This window comes from Lolium perenne, chromosome 4 (assembly GCF_019359855.2).
Source record: "Lolium perenne isolate Kyuss_39 chromosome 4, Kyuss_2.0, whole genome shotgun sequence".
In the NCBI taxonomy this organism is placed as follows: domain Eukaryota; kingdom Viridiplantae; phylum Streptophyta; class Magnoliopsida; order Poales; family Poaceae; genus Lolium; species Lolium perenne.
Window position 1 is genome coordinate 280,206,385 of NC_067247.2, and position 23,327 is coordinate 280,229,711.

Sequence of the window (23,327 nt, forward strand, 5' to 3'; positions counted from 1 at the left end):
GGGGAGGACTTTGGAGAAGGATTTGAGGAGGACCAGGGACAAGCCAACCAAGGCAAGCCATCTTTGAACTCTGAATGATGTGGTGTTGGATGTCATTTGTTGATATCCCTAAGCATCTTATCTCTTTATGTGATGATCTCTCTATGTTGGTCTATGTATGGTTGTAATAGGAGTAGTTACTTGTGGTGGTTTTTCATCTTGGTTCACACGTGGGAGAGATGCATGGTGTCACTGCCGTGCTACTCCTTTGGGTCTTCATGAGTGCTCAAACCGAGCATGTACTATTCCAAATTAGAGTTTTACACCACACCCCTACTTTGTTGAGTATAGAGGTATCAAAGTCATGATGCTTGGTATATTTCTCAAATTGAGAAAATTATGCCGTGTACCCCCCCCCCCCCCCCCCTTGAATGATGGATGGGTAATAAACCTACACGACCCAAGTTGTATAGTAGCACCCCAAATCTGAAAGTTTGATCCACCCTTTGTTATCATCTTACATGCTTACCTTAAGCAAGTAGGACCCCCTTTATGCCACTCACTTATGCTCTCATGGTATGATGACCTTCATCTCGGCCATGGTACTATAGTAGTTCCTTCTCGTGAAATTATAGGTTGGGAACCCCTCAAGGTTTACCTTGTTGTAAATGTTTATAAAAACCTTGGGTGAGCTAACCCAAGTGTATGGTTTAAGAAAAACAAAGGATCTTGATAAGGATGTTTGGGAAAGTGGTGTATGGCTGTTTGTGGAACACCAAGGTGTTGTGGGAAAAAAGAAATGGTTTCAAAAGGGGCACTGCGTATATGTGTACACCAGCCCAACTTTTATTCGCGCAACCACATTATCCAATATGGGCACGGGCTTAGTCCGTAGTTCGTTGAGATTGGCATAAGCACCCTTCACAACTCTCTAGGGAGGGTCAAGATGACCTCCGACGCCGGGTTGCGCTCTGGAGGAGGCAATACACTGTCTTAACTGATAGCCGGACGATTACTGAGGGTCTTCCGACGTGGCGCCGGAGATACGCTCAAAAGGAGGTATGCTGCCGGGGTGCCGGGAAGGGGTAAGCCCGCAGGGAAGGACTTGTGCCAAAGGAGACGGGCGAAAGACTATGACTGGTTATCCGAGACTCGCATACTCTCGTATGACGATCCGGGGATGATCCCGGCGGATTTATCAGTTCTTGTGGGGAAAGTGCGCACACTCTGCAGAGTTAAATCTATTCGAATAGCCGCGTCCGCGGTCATGGACGGGTTGCAAAGGTCTACCTTTACCGGGGCTTGCGTTTTGTTTTGACAAATGCTTTGCAAAGAAAGTGTTGCGTTTTATATACCAGAAGGGTACGGAAAAAGGGTGTGTGTTGGCCATATGGAGATGGTCGTGGAAAAATTGAGACCAAGTGGGGAACACCTACCTAATGTTTCGTGAAGAGGAACTCTTCTTCAATAAAGATATATAGATGTCATAGAACCTTCCCTCGCATACCCATCAATTGAGATGGAGAAATGCAACTCTTCTTCAATAAAGATATAGAGATGTCATAGAACCTTCCCTCGCATACCCATCAATTGAGATGGAGAAATGCAACTCTTCTTCAATAAAGATATAGAGATGTCATAGGATGTCTTTTGAAGTATCTTCTTCAATAAAGATATAGAGATGCCATAGAACACCAATAGTGTTCCCTTCACTTGAGAAGCCGGGACGCTATGTCGGCACTTGATGTTGATGCATGCTATATCCACAAGAGAAACTGTTCTTCCTCTCTTGTCTCTTCTAGATAGTTTATGTTAGCACCCCTTTGTGATGGTTTGCGAGTACAATTCCAAATGTACTCACGGCTTTGTCCCTGGCTATTAACTTGGCCAGACTATGAGGAGGACTATGAAGACGATGGAGGATACCAGGACGACTATGCAACCTAGGACGATCTCCAAGTCAGACGCCTGTAGGTCTAAGGCATGACTTGGGCCCGACGACGTTGACGTGTATCCGCTGCTATGTGTGTGAACTCGCCCGTTGTGGCATTTATGTATGACTGGGTCATGTGACCCCGCTATTGTAAGACTTATTTATTCGGTATTGTAATGGATGATGTAATTCTGGATATTCAGTTCGGTTATGTGCTCACGGTGCACTGATCATGGGATCGTGAGTTGAAAGCATAACAGGGTATTTCGGACAGTTAGTCCGGGGTCCCCACAGAGCTGGTATCAGAGCCATCCTGACCATAGGAGGCCCTAGTTAGCATGGACGCTAAGATAGTGCAAAAACTATTTTCTATAATAAAAACGAGATGACTATATGCTGAAATAATGCCTAGTCTCTCCCCTACTTTCTCTTAGATATTAACTTTACTTGCATTAATTATTAATGTTTTTACTTTATGCACTTAAAATTTGGCACACTTTGATCATCATACTAATTAAGAACTTAAAATTTTTGTGTAGATGGATCCACCAATGTTCACTGAGAGCATCCAGCTTGGCTTCAAGAAGCCTCCCTACCTGTTTGAGACCGCCCTCGTCGAGGTGTCACAGGCCATTGGACGCCTGGCCCCCGAAGTGAAGGGAGGACAGATGGAGAGCACCAAGGACGGCGAGATGTCCTGGATGGTGGTTTGCACACTTCGTGGCTCTCATGTGAAGCAGCTTGAGGAGATTGAGGTCCAGGTCTTTGACCGCACATGGGAGGATGGACTTGTGAGGGTGCTCCAAGCAGCCCTCTCTCGTCTTGTCTTCCACCACCGTGTCGAGTTGGAGGCCATGGGTCTTCCTCACGCCTTCTTGGGACGCCGCAATGAGGAGGGGGTTCCTACTATGATCCCCTACTTTTGCCCCCTTGGACGCCAGGTGTGCCAGATGGAGAACTTGTTGTTCAAGACTCAGCTCAGCCTTGACTCCAACAGGATGGAGAACGAGGTGTTGAAGCATGAGCTTGAAGGGCTCAAGATGGATCTGAAGTTGGCCAAGCTCAAGCATCGCCGCCAACAGAAGAAGACCCTCCGTATCCGCGAGTCCAACTACATGCTCAAGGTCAAGGTTATGCACCTCAAGGCCGCCCTCCGTGACGCCGAGGACAAGCTCGAGAACGCCCCGGATGATGGCGAGGACATCCGCAAGGAGAACACCGCTCTTGTTAGTGATGATGAGGATTTCATGGAGGAGGAAGGACTTGATGGGCTGGATGATGAAGATGACGAGGACCGCGCCTTCATCAACGACGCGACCGAAGAACCCGCACCACTTCACACCGTGGAGGCTACTCCGGATGATGAGGAGGATCCCGAGGAGCCCCCGTTCGATGGCCCTTCCGCACCACTTGATGATTTCTAGATGTGCACCTTCGAGACTTGGTCTATGTTAGGATGTCCCGTATGATGCGATGAACTTGTTGGTCCTTATGTGACCATGTTGGATGTGAACTTGATGCTTTTGGTAGTACCAACGTTTGTGGTTGAATGTTAGTATTTGTGTTCGCTTTTGTTTCCTTTTATTTTGGAGTTTTCTTTTTTATGCATGCACATTCCTTCCCCTTATTTAACAAGCACTTGAACCCCCGAACTTTTCCATCATCTCATTTCCATGTCTGTCATCTTCACCTCCCCAGATGGTTGAGACCCGCCGTGGAGGTAACACTTCCGACAATCCACCACCACCCCCGGATCCTGACATGACACAAATCTTGCGCCTCTTGATGGAAGACCGCCAACGCGCTCGTGCGGAAAGTGAGGCAAACATCGCCGCACTTAGGCAGATTGCTCAAGCCACCGCAGGAAACCGCAACAACGAAGCAGGAGAAGGACACGGCGAGGAAGCACCAAGGTCACGCCTTAGGGACTTTCAGAATACCAACCCGCCCGTGTTCTCCAAGTGTGTCGCTCCCCTCGATGCGGATGATTGGCTCCGCACCATTGAAAACAACCTTGAAGTCGCCGCGGTAGGAGATCACGAGAAAGTTCTTCTCGCCACTCACTTTCTCTCGGGACCCGCCCGAGCATGGTGGGAGAATGTCAAGGCCATGCAAGCTCCTGATCATGTCATCAACTGGGTGGAATTCACCGCCAAGTTCCGTAAGGCTCACATTCCCACTGGTCTGATCAAGATGAAGCGTGACGAATTTTTCAACCTGATGCAGAACAACTCCAACGTGGTGGATTATCTTGAGAAGTTCAACACCCTGGCCAGGTATGCCCCGCAAGATGTTGACACTGACGAGAAGAAGCGCGACCGTTTCATGAATGGTTTGCATGAAGAAATTCAGAGTATCCTAGTGGTTGTACCTTACCCCGACTTGGAAGCGCTTGTGGATGCCGCTATTATGGTGGAGTCTAAGCGCAAGGCTGCCTATGAAACCAGGAAGCGCAAGATGCAACAGCAGCAGAGTGGACCCAACAACCCCAAGTACCGCAGTCCGCCCCCATCAAGACCCGCCAACCCACCTCAGAGGAGCTCAACACCAGCCCCAGCTTATCGCTCCAACAACTACACCCCCAACCGTTCAGCTCCACAGCACCGTTCCGGAGGAGGAGGGTATAATAACAACCCTCGCCCAAATCCGCCAGCTCGTCCTCAAGGAGATGGATGCTTCGCTTGTGGGAAGCCGGGGCACTTCTCTCGTGAGTGCCCTACCAAGATGAGGACGCCTCAGCGCGCCAACGCACCCAGACCCAATCAAGCTCAAGCTAGGACGGCGTCAGGAAAGAAACCCGTTGTCAAGAAGCAGGCAAATGCCGCCCATGGACATCTGAATCATGCCAGTGCTGAAGAAGCAGAGGAAGCTCCGGACATCGTGATGGGTACGTTCCTAGTCAACTCCACTCCTGCCCGAGTTCTTTTTGATTCCGGAGCATCTCATTCTTTCGTTACCGAACCCTTCGTTAAGAAAAGCGGGCTAAAACCAACCATTATGAAACGCCTCATGTTAGTGCAAATTCCTGGATCCACCGCTAAAACCCGCTTATCTTGCAAACAAGTTCCCATTATTATACACGGAGTACCTTTCCAGGCAGAACTCATAATCTTAGGAGCCCAAGGCTTAGAGGTAATACTTGGAATGGATTGGATGACCAAGTATAAGGGGCACATTGACTGCGTCGAAAAATCCATTACTCTCACCAATGATCAAGGCCTACCAGTAAAATACACCGCCACCGTACATTCATCCAAAGCTTTCTGTAGGAAAAGCGTCTCTGGACCCAACCTTGAACAAGTCCCTATTGTCTGTGAGTACCCTGCTGTTTTTCCGGAGGAATTGCCCGGTATGCCCCCAGACCGTGACATCGAGTTCATCATAGAACTGATCCCGGGTACCGCACCCATAGCCCAGAGACCTTACCGTATGAACCCCCAAGAACTAATCGAGTTAAAGAGACAATTGGACGACATGTTGGCCAAAGGTCTGATCCGACCTAGTGCTTCACCATGGGGATCGCCTGTAATCTTCGTAGACAAAAGAGACAGAACCATTCGCTTATGTGTGGATTACCGGAGGCTCAATGATGTGACCATTAAGAATAAGTATCCTCTGCCCAAGATCGATGATTTGTTTGATCAGATGAATGGAGCTAAATTTTTCTCCAAGATAGACCTTCGCACTGGGTATCACCAACTCAAGGTTAGAGAATCCAACATTCCCAAGACTGCCTTCACTACCCGTTACGGATTGTATGAGTACACCGTAATGTCTTTTGGACTCACCAATGCCCCCGCCTACTTCATGAATCTCATGAACAAGGTCTTCATGGAATACCTAGACAAGTTTGTTGTGGTGTTTATCGATGACATCTTGGTTTACTCCAAAACTGAGGAAGAACATGAAGAGCATCTGCGACTCGTTTTAGGTACCCTTAGGCATCATCGACTGTATGCTAAGTTCAGCAAATGCCAATTTTGGCTCAAGGAAGTTGGATTTCTTGGCCACGTATTGTCAGCCGAAGGACTCTCTGTTGACCCCTCTTTGATCAAGTCCATTGTGGACCGACAACCCCCTAAGAATGTTACAGAAGTGAGGTCTTTCCTCGGATTGGCGGGATATTACCGCAAGTTCGTTGAAGGATTCTCGAGTATCGCCAAGCCAATGACCCTCCTACTTAAAAAGGGTAAGAAGTTTGAATGGACAGAAAAGTGTGAAGAAAGTTTTCAAGAGCTTAAAAGACGACTTGTTTCAGCCCCCATCCTAACCATGCCCGACGTCACCAAGGACTTCGTGATCTATTGTGATGCTTCCAAACTTGGTCTTGGAAGTGTCTTAATGCAAGAAGGAAAGGTGATCTCTTACCTCTCCCGACAACTTAAACCTCACGAGGCCAATTACCCCACCCATGACCTGGAGTTAGCCGCCGTAGTTCACGCTCTCAAGACTTGGCGCCATTATCTCATAGGAAACAGGTGTGATATTTACACTGATCACAAAAGTCTCAAGTATATCTTTACCCAGAGGGAGTTGAACATGCGACACAGGAGATGGATTGAGCTCATCAAGGACTATGATCTTAGTATCCATTATCACCCTGGAAAAGCCAATGTAGTTGCCGACGCCCTCAGCAGAGAACCCTGTTCCCTCAACTACCGTTTGAAAGTCGAGCAACCCCTGCTTTATCGAGAGTTTGAAGAATTTGGATTAGAATTGGTTAGCCATGGATTCCTTGCTGCCATGGAAGCCAGACCTACCCTACGAGATCAGATCAAGGAAGCCCAAGTAGGACATAAGAGTATTGAAGGGATCAAACGCCGCATGGGCAAAGAAATAGTAGAAGGATTTTCAATAGATTCCAATGGAGTACTATGGTACAATGGACGTCTCTGCGTGCCAAACATTCCAGAATTGAAGAATCTTATAATGGAGGAAGCCCATAATACTCCTTATTCTATTCACCCTGGAGGATCTAAAATGTATCAAGATTTGAAGGACACCTTTTGGTGGCATGGGATGAAGAGGGATATTGCCTTCTTTATCGCTCGATGTGATGTCTGCCAGAAAGTTAAAGCTGAGCACCAACGCCCCGCCGGATTACTGCAACCTTTGAAGATACCGGTGTGGAAATGGGAAGAAGTGGGAATGGACTTTATCACCGGACTTCCCAGATCTAGCCGTGGACATGATTCCATTTGGGTGATAGTCGACCGTCTCACCAAAGTCGCTCATTTCTTACCTGTCAAGACCACCGATCGCGGAAGAGCGTTAGCCGATCTGTACATCTCAAGGATCGTCAGTCTTCATGGAGTTCCCAAGGTCATCGTATCCGATCGAGGAACCTAGTTTACCTCTCATTTCTGGAAACAGCTTCACGAAGCCATGGGCACCAAACTATCTTTCAGCACAGCCTACCATCCTCAGACCGGAGGACAGACCGAAAGGGTGAACCAGATTCTGGAAGACATGCTCCGAGCATGCGTTCTCGCTTATGGAACCAAATGGGAGGATTGCCTGCCATTCGCCGAGTTCTCTTATAACAACAGTTATCAGGCCAGTCTTCGGATGGCACCCTTTGAAGCCCTCTATGGGAGGAGATGCCGAACCCCTCTCAACTGGACCGAGACCGGAGAAAGCCAAGTGTTCGGTCCAGATATACTTCGAGAAGCAGAAGAACAAGTTCAGCTTATCCGTGACCGTCTAAAGGCTGCACAGTCCCGCCAGAAGAGTTACGCCGACAGCAAGCGTCGGGAATTAACTTTCTGCACCGGAGATTTCGCTTATCTCCGGGTAATCCCTCTCAAAGGAATGAAACGTTTCCATGTCAAGGGCAAGCTTGCGCCCAAGTATATTGGTCCTTTCAAAGTGCTAGGACGGAGAGGAGAAGTGTCCTACCAACTTGAACTGCCCCCTGAATTGTCGGAGTTCCATGACGTTTTCCATATCTCTCAACTTCGGAAATGTCTCCAAGCACCTAACAAGACGGAAGTCTTCAAGGATATCGATTATCGTGCAATCGACCTCAATCACGACTTAACCTACCGAGAGAACCCCATTCGTATTTTGGAAGAAGCCATTAGGGTTACCCGCCGAAGGAAGATTAAGTTCTTCAAGGTCCAATGGAGTAACCACTCTGAAGACGAAGCCACCTGGGAAAGAGAGGACTATCTGAGACAGGAGTTTCCCCATCTGTTCAAGCTCCTAGCCATGGAATCTCGGGACGAGATTCTTCTAAGGGGGGAAGGTCTATAACACCCCATTTTTAAGAACTTGCATTTTTCCTCCTGTCTGAAAATTTTGAACCAACAAAAACTTTTCATTTTATGTCTGCTTGAGTTTTTGATTGAGTTCATGTGTGTTCTGGTCTTGAAATTTTCATTAGGATTATTAAATTAGGGAGTTACCTTGGTTAATATTTTAGTAACCCATTTTAAAATCAGTAGGGTTTGCCCTTTTGGTGTTGACACCAATCCTTATTACTATGTTTCCCTCTCTTATTTGAATGATGCCAACTCATCACCTAGGGTTACATCACCAACACCCTTGATTGTCCTTTTATTTTTTTTCTTCCAACACTTGTGCTTATGCACTTGGTACCAAAACCTAGCACATGCATTGGCATGGCTCTCTTCTCTCTTTTCACCCCTACCCCTTTATTTTTCTCTTCTCTCTTTTTCTCTCTTGGAGTTTGGCCGAGAGGTAAGAAGAGGGGAGACTTCCCCCTCTCTTCTCTTTTCTTTCCCCTCTCTCTTTTTCTCCCCTGGTTTGGGCCGTGGACAACCCCACCGTCCCTCTCCCTTGCCCTGGCCCAACCCTAACCCCTCCACCTCTCCCCTCTCTGGCCCAAACGCCACCGGCCCCTCTCCCCTCACACGCCCAAAAACCCTAGCCCGCGCACCTGGTCAAGCGACATGATGGCACGGAGCCTCGCTCGACGCGCCATCACGCCTCGTCTGCAGCGCGTCGCCTCGACTCCCTCCCCCGCTGACGCCACCAGGGCAACGTCACCGCGGGCCCTACGCGTGACGCCTGCCCTCGCGCGCCCGTTGGCCATCGCCACCGCCCACGCCACTGCCTCGCCTCCCTCCGCCTATATAAACCCCACCAGAGGCAAGCCTCCCCCTTCAGCTCCCACACCCACTACGCCGCAAGGCTGCTCCACTCCCTCTCTGGCTGCTCGAGCGGCAGCCGAGCCGTTGCCGTCGCCACGCCGAGACGCTCACCGCGGTCACCGCTTGGGTGACGCGCAGGAGGAACACCGCAGGACGCCGCCGCTCTCGACGCTCCGACGCCGTCCGTGACACAGACGACGCCGAGCGAGGAGGAGCAGCAGCCCCTGGATGCCGCCAGTACACGCACGCCAACGCCACCGACCCGCCTGCACCGATCCACGCCACCGCCAGCCGCCGATACAAACGAGGGAGAAGTTGAAGGGGAGGACTTTGGAGAAGGATTTGAGGAGGACCAGGGACAAGCCAACCAAGGCAAGCCATCTTTGAACTCTGAATGATGTGGTGTTGGATGTCATTTGTTGATATCCCTAAGCATCTTATCTCTTTATGTGATGATCTCTCTATGTTGGTCTATGTATGGTTGTAATAGGAGTAGTTACTTGTGGTGGTTTTTCATCTTGGTTCACACGTGGGAGAGATGCATGGTGTCACTGCCGTGCTACTCCTTTGGGTCTTCATGAGTGCTCAAACCGAGCATGTACTATTCCAAATTAGAGTTTTACACCACACCCCTACTTTGTTGAGTATAGAGGTATCAAAGTCATGATGCTTGGTATATTTCTCAAATTGAGAAAATTATGCCGTGTACCCCCCCCCCCCCTTGAATGATGGATGGGTAATACACCTACACCACCCAAGTTGTATAGTAGCACCCCAAATCTGAAAGTTTGATCCACCCTTTGTTATCATCTTACATGCTTACCTTAAGCAAGTAGGACCCCCTTTATGCCACTCACTTATGCTCTCATGGTATGATGACCTTCATCTCGGCCATGGTACTATAGTAGTTCCTTCTCGTGAAATTATAGGTTGGGAACCCCTCAAGGTTTACCTTGTTGTAAATGTTTATAAAAACCTTGGGTGAGCTAACCCAAGTGTATGGTTTAAGAAAAACAAAGGATCTTGATAAGGATGATTGGGAAAGTGTTGTATGGCTGTTTGTGGAACACCAAGGTGTTGTGGGAAAAAGAAATGGTTTCAAAAGGGGCACTGCGTATATGTGTACACCAGCCCAACTTTTATTCGCGCAACCACATTATCCAATATGGGCACGGGCTTAGTCCGTAGTTCGTTGAGATTGGCATAAGCACCCTTCACAACTCTCTAGGGAGGGTCAAGATGACCTCCGACGCTGGGTTGCGCTCTGGAGGAGGCAATACACTGTCTTAACTGATAGCCGGACGATTACTGAGGGTCTTCCGACGTGGCGCCGGAGATACGCTCAAAAGGAGGTATGCTGCCGGGGTGCCGGGAAGGGGTAAGCCCGCAGGGAAGGACTTGTGCCAAAGGAGACGGGCGAAAGACTATGACTGGTTATCCGAGACTCGCATACTCTCGTATTGTAGCGACCTCACCTTTTTAGGGTGCCGATCTCTGTGTGTATCTGTGCTAGTCCCTGGATCAATCGCTAGCACACACAGTACAAGATGTAATACCAAGAAACAAAGGTCTTTATTACATCGTATGATCCATAAATTACATAATGTATTACAAATTGCATAGCACAAGGCTAGCATATCATCAGAGTTTCACAACGAACAAACATAGACAGCATGGAGTCCTTCGTCTTCATGTGCCACAGGCGAGCATGTTGAGGATAGACTCGTAACCCTAACCATCGTAACTCACTCGTCCTTTAAAACATCTGCAACATGAAACGTTACAGCCACGAATGGTCAATACTTTGAATGTATTGGCAAGATGACACTATAGTGGACTCAAATGGCAACCTAACACTTAAGTGTACATTTGGCTGGTAGAGCTCTGGCAATTTTGCGTAAAGCCAATTTTTCCCTATCATTTATCAAAACATTTTATTTCAATCTAATTAGCAGTAACATTGGTAAAACCCCAATGTACCAAATTAACAGTAGCATTGGTAAAGCCCCAATGTACCATCCTACCCTTGTTCACCCATTCAAATTTTTTTATTTAAGAAATTGGGATGAGGAGATCTTCGAACAAGGACTTGTCAGTTCGCTCAAGTTGTCCATAACCGGGGACACGGCTAAGTACTTAGATTTTACACTCTCGAGAGGTTGTACACCTTTACCCACATGGCCAGGTCAATCCTTCTACCTCGTTGCACATTTTGCTTAAGGACAGGTGTAGACCGTGGCCGAGACCTTCTGTGTGTAATCGCCCGAACCATTCTCTAAGGGCCACGCCCCCAACTACAGTATCCCTCTACCACCACCTGGCCCCTAGGATCCGGGTTCATACAACATACTTTGTCAAGCCAGAGCCATAGTAGCATGTGGTTGTACGGAAAGCTAATGAGCAAGATTTGTCTACAATCTCTTTAAGCCTGGGTGACTTTCCGCAAGTGTGCACTAGCACCAGGGTCTTGCCCCCTGATACAGCCACCCTCTCCATAACTCCACCGTTCACCCAGGTAATTCATTAAACTTAGTTGTTTTTCCTTAACCTCTATCAAAACCTTTTTGCATGGCATAGCAGGTAACAACTAAATTTAATGGCGGCTAGGGAGTCTAGGAGTGGTGTAGCTAAACTACTAGGATTTAATAGCAAGCAAAAAGCATAAACCCTAGACATGTCTACTATAAAAACACTACGGTGCAAGAATTAAAACTGGGACTTTTGGTGTGTGTCACTTGCCTTTTTGGTAGTCGAAGAACGTTCACTTCTCTTAATCAAAACATGCAGCTCTCCGTACAAACTATAAGATGAAAGATAGCACAACATAAACACACATTCCAACAACAACAAAATCAAGCAAGGCAAACAACAAGTTGTTATTTATTTTTATTTTAGTCCTTAGATATGGAAGATATGGCATGAGGGCATGGCTTGCAAGATATAGCTTTGGGAGATTGAATTGGAATGGACAAAGTCAAATACTTATATGGATCATCTAAGATATATGAGAAAGAATTGATAGGCTACAAAAGCATGAAGAATAAGTATGATCTTGGAACATGAAAAGAATGTAGGAATAGTTTTGATAGATAGGTATGGTCATAAGGATCATTTTGGAAAAAGGAACTATGTTGAAAATATTTATAGGATTAAACCTATGGTGAAAAATACTCAAATTCACATATTTTGAAATAGTTCAAAAGTCAAATTTTATCATTCCAATATGTTGTTCATATTTTTGTGAGTTCAAGGTATAATTTTTGCACGATTTGGATAAAAAGAACAAAAGATATTGATTTTACGAAACTAAACATTTCGCGGTTAAATTTTGATGACGTATGAAAAGTCGTCGGAAAAACTTGCTCTGATGGAGAGACTTTCTAAACGAAAGTTGTAGAGAATTTAGTTATAAGCTCATAGCAAAAAGAATCATCTAAAACCGAGCTATAGATTTAAAGATATAAAATTTTAAAGTTTATTTACGTGAGCTAGCTAGCACAATCAGAGTGATCGATCTGTCCCAGGGAGGCTGAACCGGTTGAGTTAGTTGGGCTATACGTGGACGCTTAGATTAAGATCTAATGGCCTAGGATGCTAATGCTCAGCTGCTATGATTAAGTATGAACTGTGTCTGGTCGATTCGAGTGAAGGAAAGCGCCGGTGACTTACATTGGTAGTCTGGCAGAAGTACGACCCTTGTGAGTCGGGCGCGAATGGCGACGGCGTTCTGGTGGTCACCGGAGATGCAGGAGTAGTAGAAGATGATCGACGTGATGATTCCGACGGTACAGTTTATGTGTTCAGGAGCTTCCTGGAACAACGACGAAGAACGACCGGAGTTCCGTGCGACGTCGGCGATGGCGCTCGGGAGTTTGCGGAGGCGGAGTTCTGGTGCTCCTTGGCGATGGAGAAACAGACAAAGGCTCTTAGCTTGACAGGATGAACTTGATGGCGAAGTCACGGACGTCGTGGTGCACTGGTTCACGCGCAGTCGCTCGCCGAAAAACCTTCTCGCGGACTGCAGTTGAATATGGCGTCGTCTCTGTGATGCGCCAAAAATTTCGAAACAAAGCCTGAGATGTGCGTACTGAAGAAATAGGAAGTTTGGAGAAAATTAGAGGCAAAAAGATGGACTGTGCTCACCGGAATCGTCCCGGGAAGTTGCCGGTACCGCGGACTTGCGAGCTCAAATTCGAGCAGCCTGGGGGCTATCGGTCTGTGTGATTTGAGGGGAAATGAAGAGGAGAGAATGGGGCTTAAATAGGAGGAAACGGTGCGTCAAATGGTGGCTTAAATCGCCTGTAATCAAATCGGGAGTAAACACGGGAAACCGACTGTATGTTCGTGCGTGTGCTGTGCGACGCTTCATGACTGGGCTTGAAGACGAGCTGAGGTGGCAGTAGGACCCACTCGTGTCAGCCAAAAGAAAAAAATGAAAATAGAAGCAACGTGACTATGTGAGGATGTGCTTGCTGGTTGATACGTGGCCTAGAGCTTGGTCTTGGCCGCTCGGCCTGTCCCGTGCGCGGCTCTGGCTGGGCAGCTCGTTGAGTTGCTTGGCTGGTGCCCCGCTTTTTTTTTTTTTTTTTTTTCTTCTATTTCGTTTTCTGATTTAGTATTTGGAAATAATTTAAAAACCAAATTTGATTAAAAGTAAGTCAAAACAAGTTAGACAAATTTAGATAAAATATCAGTGGATTCCTTATTCAATGAAGAATGCTTTGGAATCAGTTTTAAAACATTTTGAAAAGAAATCGGATTTGGCACAAAGGCCTATATAATTTTTATTTGCATTCCTTTGGGTTTAAGGTTTCTTTATAAACTTGAATTTCGCTCAAAATTCCTATGATATGCAAAGATGCCATGATGCTTATGAATGCAATGCATGTTTTTTTTTTTGAAAACTCCATTTTTGGAAAAACTTTTTAGAAAGTTTTAGTTCCTTGTCAATTTTTCAACCAAGACAAACAAACAAGCTTAGATTTTATTTTTATATCACATTCCAAAATTTGGAAAATTATGGGATGTGACAGACTACCACCCTTAAAAGAAATCTCGTCCCCGAGATTTGAAAAGGTTAGAAAGAAAATAGGTTTAGCATATGTCGAGGTGGGCTACCACCCTTAAAAGAAACTTTGGTTGCTTAGACTAGGTCTTGGGTTCATGCTGGGTTCATCCTAGGTATGACTTGGCATGGGGTCGTCTCTTGGAATACCTATGGCTTCTGACCTCCAATAGGGTTGTTTACATATAATGAACAACATATATCTTCAAGGTGAGTCGTGTAGGTTTCCATGTCGAGGTGTCGTCAATGGTCTTCCACTATTCTTCAGCTAGAGGTTGGACCTTCAAACTAAACATAGTTCTACGTTTGGCAACACTTGCCATACTATAGGGGTATTATTTTCCACCCTAAGGTTTAAGCTTATCAGCGACGTCTCTCTTGTAGGTATGTCTCTCTAGATTTACCATACCTTATAACAAGAGCAAACAATATGAGTAGTCGTCATGGGGGCCAATCCATGTCGCACCCAATCATTACCTTGTATTCAGTTTGGTATATCTCGTATTCTAACTCTTGGCAACCTCACAAGTTTGATAAAAAAAATCATGGAGAATTGAATCAATGTTTCAATCCCCATGATTGAATTGTTTTGAAAAAAATTCTACCGATCCTTAACTAGGGTTTTGCGTATCTCACATCCTATGCTTCTTCATCTTGATGGGAACCATCATGGTTGGTTTCACTACTGATGTCTTCATGGCGATTTGCCGAGAAAACATTTGATGGGTTGGGTATACATGAGAATAGATAGAAAGATTCTAAAGAAGATTCCTACCCAAACACCGCAAATCAAGGCAATTCAGCAAACAACAAACATCTAACAAGCATCAAGAAATACTAATTCAAACACACACACAAACTAGTATGGTCATACCACAATTTGGTAAGATCAATACTTTATTAGGATATCGCCGGTTCAACAAAAGAGAAGAATGGTGGTCTGGTCTATTTCTATTTTGGATGTTCAAGTTTCTATTCTACTCCATCAGTGTATCTTCGTGTGTTGTGAAGTCTACATCGAAGTCTTTATTGAAGTCCTTCATTGGTCTCCCATGCAACCCTTCTAGCAAAGTCGAAGAATGTCACATGAAGTAGCAGTCCCTCACTTCAGGCACAAGGTCATCATCTCTACTTCCTTGATGGTTTCATAAGGTAGGTCATCTAAGGTAAGAGGAAAACATTTTTGAAGATGGAGTAGATGAGAATACTAGAAGTTCACAAATCAACCGTCTTTTTAATAGAAGTAGGATTATATAGATATTTCATCCTAGGGTCTTCCTATGTTCTAATCCAAACCTAGGGTCACGAACCTATGGTCAACACAATGCTCTGATACCATCTGTAGCGACCTCACCTTTTTAGGGTGCCGATCTCTGTGTGTATCTGTGCTAGTCCCTGGATCAATCGCTAGCACACACAGTACAAGATGTAATACCAAGAAACAAAGGTCTTTATTACATCGTATGATCCATAAATTACATAATGTATTACAAATTGCATAGCACAAGGCTAGCATATCATCAGAGTTTCACAACGAACAAACATAGACAGCATGGAGTCCTTCGTCTTCATGTGCCACAGGCGAGCATGTTGAGGATAGACTCGTAACCCTAACCATCGTAACTCACTCGTCCTTTAAAACATCTGCAACATGAAACGTTACAGCCACGAATGGTCAATACTTTGAATGTATTGGCAAGATGACACTATAGTGGACTCAAATGGCAACCTAACACTTAAGTGTACATTTGGCTGGTAGAGCTCTGGCAATTTTGCGTAAAGCCAATTTTTCCCTATCATTTATCAAAACATTTTATTTCAATCTAATTAGCAGTAACATTGGTAAAACCCCAATGTACCAAATTAACAGTAGCATTGGTAAAGCCCCAATGTACCATCCTACCCTTGTTCACCCATTCAAATTTTTTTTATTTAAGAAATTGGGATGAGGAGATCTTCGAACAAGGACTTGTCAGTTCGCTCAAGTTGTCCATAACCGGGGACACGGCTAAGTACTTAGATTTTACACTCTCGAGAGGTTGTACACCTTTACCCACATGGCCAGGTCAATCCTTCTACCTCGTTGCACATTTTGCTTAAGGACAGGTGTAGACCGTGGCCGAGACCTTCGTGTAATGTGTCCTTGGGAACCATTCTCTAAGGGCCACGCCCCCAACTACAGTAACCCTCGACCACCCCCTGCCCCCTAGGATCCGGGGTCATACAACTGACTGTGTCAAGCCAGAGCCATAGTAGCAGGTGGTTGTACGGTTTGGTAATGAGCAAGATTTGTCTACAATCTCTTTAAGCACAGGTGACTTTCCGCAAGTGTGCACTAGCACCAGGGTCTTGCCCCACGATACGGCCACCCTCTCCATAACTCCACCGTTCACCCAGGTAATTCATTAAACTTAGTTGTTTTTCCTTAACCTCTATCAAAACCTTTTTGCATGGCATAGCAGGTAACAACTAAATTTAATGGCGGCTAGGGAGTCTAGGAGTGGTGTAGCTAAACTACTAGGATTTAATAGCAAGCAAAAAGCATAAACCCTAGACATGTCTACTATAAAAACACTACGGTGCAAGAATTAAAACTGGGACTTTTGGTGTGTGTCACTTGCCTTTTTGGTAGTCGAAGAACGTTCACTTCTCTTAATCAAAACATGCAGCTCTCCGTACAAACTATAAGATGAAAGATAGCACAACATAAACACACATTCCAACAACAACAAAATCAAGCAAGGCAAACAACAAGTTGTTATTTATTTTTATTTTAGTCCTTAGATATGGAAGATATGGCATGAGGGCATGGCTTGCAAGATATAGCTTTGGGAGATTGAATTGGAATGGACAAAGTCAAATACTTATATGGATCATCTAAGATATATGAGAAAGAATTGATAGGCTACAAAAGCATGAAGAATAAGTATGATCTTGGAACATGAAAAGAATGTAGGAATAGTTTTGATAGATAGGTATGGTCATAAGGATCATTTTGGAAAAAGGAACTATGTTGAAAATATTTATAGGATTAAACCTATGGTGAAAAATACTCAAATTCACATATTTTGAAATAGTTCAAAAGTCAAATTTTATCATTCCAATATGTTGTTCATATTTTTGTGAGTTCAAGGTATAATTTTTGCACGATTTGGATAAAAAGAACAAAAGATATTGATTTTACGAAACTAAACATTTCGCGGTTAAATTTTGATGACGTATGAAAAGTCGTCGGAAAAACTTGCTCTGATGGAGAGACTTTCTAAACGAAAGTTGTAGAGAATTTAGTTATAAGCTCATAGCAAAAAGAATCATCTAAAACCGAGCTATAGATTTAAAGATATAAAATTTTAAAGTTTATTTACGTGAGCTAGCTAGCACAATCAGAGTGATCGATCTGTCCCAGGGAGGCTGAACCGGTTGAGTTAGTTGGGCTATACGTGGACGCTTAGATTAAGATCTAATGGCCTAGGATGCTAATGCTCAGCTGCTATGATTAAGTATGAACTGTGTCTGGTCGATTCGAGTGAAGGAAAGCGCCGGTGACTTACATTGGTAGTCTGGCAGAAGTACGACCCTTGTGAGTCGGGCGCGAATGGCGACGGCGTTCTGGTGGTCACCGGAGATGCAGGAGTAGTAGAAGATGATCGACGTGATGATTCCGACGGTACAGTTTATGTGTTCAGGAGCTTCCTGGAACAACGACGAAGAACGACCGGAGTTCCGTGCGACGTCGGCGATGGCGCTCGGGAGTTTGCGGAGGCGGAGTTCTGGTGCTCCTTGGCGATGGAGAAACAGACAAAGGCTCTTAGCTTGACAGGATGAACTTGATGGCGAAGTCACGGACGTCGTGGTGCACTGGTTCACGCGCAGTCGCTCGCCGAAAAACCTTCTCGCGGACTGCAGTTGAATATGGCGTCGTCTCTGTGATGCGCCAAAAATTTCGAAACAAAGCCTGAGATGTGCGTACTGAAGAAATAGGAAGTTTGGAGAAAATTAGAGGCAAAAAGATGGACTGTGCTCACCGGAATCGTCCCGGGAAGTTGCCGGTACCGCGGACTTGCGAGCTCAAATTCGAGCAGCCTGGGGGCTATCGGTCTGTGTGATTTGAGGGGAAATGAAGAGGAGAGAATGGGGCTTAAATAGGAGGAAACGGTGCGTCAAATGGTGGCTTAAATCGCCTGTAATCAAATCGGGAGTAAACACGGGAAACCGACTGTATGTTCGTGCGTGTGCTGTGCGACGCTTCATGACTGGGCTTGAAGACGAGCTGAGGTGGCAGTAGGACCCACTCGTGTCAGCCAAAAGAAAAAAATGAAAATAGAAGCAACGTGACTATGTGAGGATGTGCTTGCTGGTTGATACGTGGCCTAGAGCTTGGTCTTGGCCGCTCGGCCTGTCCCGTGCGCGGCTCTGGCTGGGCAGCTCGTTGAGTTGCTTGGCTGGTGCCCCGCTTTTTTTTTTTTTTTTTTTTTTCTTCTATTTCGTTTTCTGATTTAGTATTTGGAAATAATTTAAAAACCAAATTTGATTAAAAGTAAGTCAAAACAAGTTAGACAAATTTAGATAAAATATCAGTGGATTCCTTATTCAATGAAGAATGCTTTGGAATCAGTTTTAAAACATTTTGAAAAGAAATCGGATTTGGCACAAAGGCCTATATAATTTTTATTTGCATTCCTTTGGGTTTAAGGTTTCTTTATAAACTTGAATTTCGCTCAAAATTCCTATGATATGCAAAGATGCCATGATGCTTATGAATGCAATGCATGTTTTTTTTTTTGAAAACTCCATTTTTGGAAAAACTTTTTAGAAAGTTTTAGTTCCTTGTCAAATTTTCAACCAAGACAAACAAACAAGCTTAGATTTTATTTTTATATCACATTCCAAAATTTGGAAAATTATGGGATGTGACACGTATGACGATCCGGGGATGATCCCGGCGGATTTATCAGTTCTTGTGGGGAAAGTGCGCACACTCTGCAGAGTTAAATCTATTCGAATAGCCGCATCCGCGGTCATGGACGGGTTGCAAAGGTCTACCTTTACCGGGGCTTGCGTTTTGTTTTGACAAATGCTTTGCAAAGAAAGTGTTGCGTTTTATATACCGGAAGGGTACGGAAAAAGGGTGTGTGTTGGCCATATGGAGATGGTCGTGGAAAAATTGAGACCAAGTGGGGAACACCTACCTAATGTTTCGTGAAGAGGAACTCTTCTTCAATAAAGATATAGAGATGTCATAGAACCTTCCCTCGCATACCCATCAATTGAGATGGAGAAATGCAACTCTTCTTCAATAAAGATATAGAGATGTCATAGAACGTTCCCTCGCATACCCATCAATTGAGATGGAGAAATGCAACTCTTCTTCAATAAAGATATAGAGATGTCATAGAACCTTCCCTCGCATACCCATCAATTGAGATGGAGAAATGCAACTCTTCTTCAATAAAGATATAGAGATGTCATAGGATGTCTTTTGAAGTATCTTCTTCAATAAAGATATAGAGATGCCATAGAACACCAATAGTGTTCCCTTCACTTGAGAAGCCGGGACGCTATGTCGGCACTTGATGTTGATGCATGCTATATCCACAAGAGAAACTGTTCTTCCTCTCTTGTCTCTTCTAGATAGTTTATGTTAGCACCCCTTTGTGATGGTTTGCGAGTACAATTCCAAATGTACTCACGGCTTTGTCCCTGGCTATTAACTTGGCCAGACTATGAGGAGGACTATGAAGATGATGGAGGATACCAGGACGACTATGCGACCTAGGACGATCTCCAAGTCAGACGCCTGTAGGTCTAAGGCATGACTTGGGCCCGACGACGTTGACGTGTATCCGCTGCTATGTGTGTGAACTCGCCCGTTGTGGCATTTATGTATGACTGGGTCATGTGACCCCGCTATTGTAAGACTTATTTATTCGGTATTGTAATGGATGATGTAATTCTGGATATTCAGTTCGGTTATGTGCTCATGGTGCACTGATCATGGGATCGTGAGTTGAAAGCATAACAGGGTATTTCGGACAGTTAGTCCGGGGTCCCCACAGCCATCGTACACGGCAAGTTCTCGCTCATACCTTCGCCGGAAGAACTCCGTCCAGGCGTCGTAGTTATCCGGGAAGAAGCGTTCCTTCGCGCTCTGCTCGTCAGTGAGGGTGACGAGCACCACGTCGATCTCCGCCTCCAGAGCGGTGATGACGCGTGAAGCACACGTCCGTTGGGAACCCCAAGAGGAAGGTGTGATGCGTACAGCAGCAAGTTTTCCCTCAGTAAGAAACCAAGGTTATCGAACCAGTAGGAGATGAAGGCCACGTGAAGGTTGTTGGTGAAGGAGTGTAGTGCGGCGCAACACCAGGGATTCCGGCGCCAACGTGGAACCTGCACAACACAATCAAAATACTTTGCCCCAACTTAACAGTGAGGTTGTCAATCTCACCGGCTTGCTGTAAACAAAGGATTAAACGTATGGTGTGGAGAATGATGTTAGTTTGCAAAGAACAACAGAGAACAATGATTGCAGTAGGTTGTATTTCAGATGTAAAAGAATGGACCGGGGTCCACAGTTCACTAGTGGTGTCTCTCCAATAAGATAAATAGCATGTTGGGTGAACAAATTATAGTTGGGCAATTGACAAATAGAGAGGGCATAACAATGCACATACATATCGTGATGACTACTATGAGATTTACTTAGGGCATTACGACAAAGAACATAGACCGCTATCCAGCATGCATCTATGCCTAAAAAGTCTACCTTCGGGTTAGCATCCGCACCCCTTACAATATTAAGTTGCAAACAACAGACAATTGCATTAAGTACTGTGCGTAATGTAAACAATACAAATATCCTTAGACAAAGCATTGATGTTTTATCCCTAGTGGCAACAGCACATCCACAACCTTAGAACTTTCTGTCACTGTCCCAGATTCAATGGAGGCATGAACCCACTATCGAACATAAATACTCCCTCTTGGAGTCACAAGTATCAACTTGGCCAGAGCCACTACTAGCAACGGAGAGCATGCAAGATCATAAACAACACATATATGATAGATCGATAATCAACTTGACATAGTATTCCATATTCATCGGATCCCAACAAACACAACATGTAGCATTACAAATAGATGATCTTGATCATGATAGGCATCTCACAAGATCTAAACATGATAGCACAAGAGGAGAAGACAACCATCTAGCTACTGCTATGGACCCATAGTCCAAGGATGAACTACTCACGCATCAGTCCGGAGGCGGGCATGGTGATGTAGAGCCCTTCGGTGATGATTCCCCTCTCCGGCAGGGTGCCGGAGGCGATCTTCAGAACCCCCCGAGGTAGGGTTGACGGCGGCGGCGTCTCTGGAACTTTTCTCGTATCGTGGCTCTCGGTACTAGGGTTTTCGCGATGGAAGGAATAAATTGTTGGAGATATGCCCAAGAGGCAATAATAAAAGTGGTTATTATATATCTTTATGTTTATGATAAATGTTTATATACCATGCTATAATTGTATTAACCGAAACATTGATACATGTGTGATATGTAAACAACAAAGAGTCCCTAGTAAGCCTCTTAACTAGCTTGTTAATTAATAGATGATTAGTTTCATAATCATGAACATTGGATGTTATTAATAACCAAGATTATATCATTATATGAATGATGTAATGGACACACCCAATTAAGCGTAGCATAAGATCACGTCATTAAGTTATTTGCTATAAGCTTTCGATACATAGTTACCTAGTCCTTTCGACCATGAGATCATGTAAATCACTTATACCGGAAAGGTACTTTGATTACATCAAACGCCACTACGTAAATGGGTGGTTATAAAGGTGGGATTAAGTATCTGGAAAGTATGAGTTGAGGCATATGGATCAACAGTGGGATTTGTCCATCCCGATGACGGATAGATATACTCTGGGCCCTCTCGGTGGAATGTCGTCTAATGTCTTGCAAGCATATGAATAAGTTCATAAGAGACCACATACCACGGTACGAGTAAAGAGTACTTGTCAGGAGACGAGGTTGAACAAGGTATAGAAAGATACCGATGATCAAACCTCGGACAAGTAAAATATCGCATGACAAAGGGAATTGGTATCGTATGTGAATGGTTCATTCGATCACTAAGTCATCGTTGAATATGTGGGAGCCATTATGGATCTCCAGATCCCGCTATTGGTTATTGGTCGGAGAGAGTACTCAACCATGTCCACATAGTTCACGAACCGTAGGGTGACACACTTAAGGTTTGATGTTGAAATGGTAGTATTTGAATATGGAATGGAGTTAGAAGATTTGTTCGAAGTCCCGGATGAGATCCCGGACATCACGAGGAGTTCCGGAATGGTCCGGAGAATAAGATTCATATATAGGAAGTCATTTTATGTGTTTGAAAATGATCCGGTGCATTTATGGAAGGTTCTAGAAGGTTCTAGAATATTCCGGAAGAAAGTCACTTTGGAAGGCGGAGTCCCGAAGGGACTCCACCACCATGGCTGGCCAACCCTAAGGGGTGGAGTCCCAGGTGGACTCCACCTAAGGTGGCCGGCCACCCCCTCCCAAGGGAAGGTGGGAATCCCACCTCTAGTGGGAGTCCTAGCTTGGGTAGGTTTCATGTCATATGGAAGGTTTTGGTTTGGGGTCTTATTCGAAGACTTGTAGACCAACTCTTGGGTGTTCCACCTATATAATGAGGGACAAGGGGAGGGGGCCGACCACCCCAACACAACAAGGTGGCCGCACCACCTAGATGGCCGGCGCCCCCTCTCCCCAAACCCTAGCCGCCCCACTCCTCCTTCTTCCCCGGACGCTTAGCGAAGCTCCGCCGGGATTCTCCACCGCCACCGACACCACGCCGTCGTGCTGTCGGATTCAAGAGGAGCTACTACTTCCGCTGCCCGCTGGAACGGGGAGGTGGACATCGTCTTCATCAACAACCGAACGTGTGACCGAGTACGGAGGTGCTGCCCGTTCGTGGCACCGTGATCAAGATCTTCTACGCGCTTTTGCAAGCGGCAAGTGAACGTCTACCGCAGCAACAAGAGCCTCATCTTGTAGGCTTTGGAAATCTTCAAGGGTGAGTCTCGATCATCCCCTCGTTGCTACCGTCTTCTAGATTGCATCTTGGCTTGGATTGCATGTTCGCGGTAGGAAAATTTTTGTTTTCTATGCAACGTTATCCTACAGTGGTATCAGAGCCGTGTCTATGCATAGATG

The 23,327-nt window shown here is 45.3% G+C and overlaps 1 protein-coding gene and 2 long non-coding RNA genes across 3 annotated transcripts; 1 reads left to right on the plus strand and 2 right to left on the minus strand.

The window, feature by feature from the left end:
* The first annotated feature begins 3,610 nt into the window (after positions 1-3,610).
* On the plus strand, positions 3,611-7,261 carry LOC139830170 (uncharacterized). The gene is made up of 2 exons (XM_071818171.1): positions 3,611-4,799; positions 6,384-7,261. The coding sequence occupies exons 1-2, from the start codon at positions 3,611-3,613 to the stop codon at positions 7,259-7,261; spliced, it is 2,067 nt and encodes a 688-aa protein (XP_071674272.1).
* Positions 7,262-10,556: 3,295 nt separating this feature from the next.
* Positions 10,557-13,347, minus strand: LOC127295540 (uncharacterized). Its single transcript, XR_007847911.2, has 3 exons — positions 13,171-13,347; positions 12,697-13,069; positions 10,557-11,827 (listed from the first exon to the last, which is right to left on the minus strand). It is a non-coding gene; the product is annotated as an uncharacterized lncRNA (long non-coding RNA).
* A 3,220-nt stretch (positions 13,348-16,567) lies between these two features.
* LOC139839107 (uncharacterized) lies at positions 16,568-18,294 on the minus strand. Its single transcript, XR_011756804.1, has 3 exons — positions 18,118-18,294; positions 17,644-18,016; positions 16,568-16,774 (listed from the first exon to the last, which is right to left on the minus strand). It is a non-coding gene; the product is annotated as an uncharacterized lncRNA (long non-coding RNA).
* Positions 18,295-23,327: the final 5,033 nt, after the last annotated feature.

Bases quoted from the DNA above. Each gene is read 5' to 3' on its own strand.
- LOC139830170 (XM_071818171.1), top strand. From the start codon at position 3,611: ATGGTTGAGACCCGCCGTGGAGGTAACACTTCCGACAATCCACCACCA. The intron at 4,800-6,383 runs GTACGTTCCTAG...ATTATCTCATAG, and splicing joins AGCTCCGGACATCGTGATGG to GAAACAGGTGTGATATTTAC.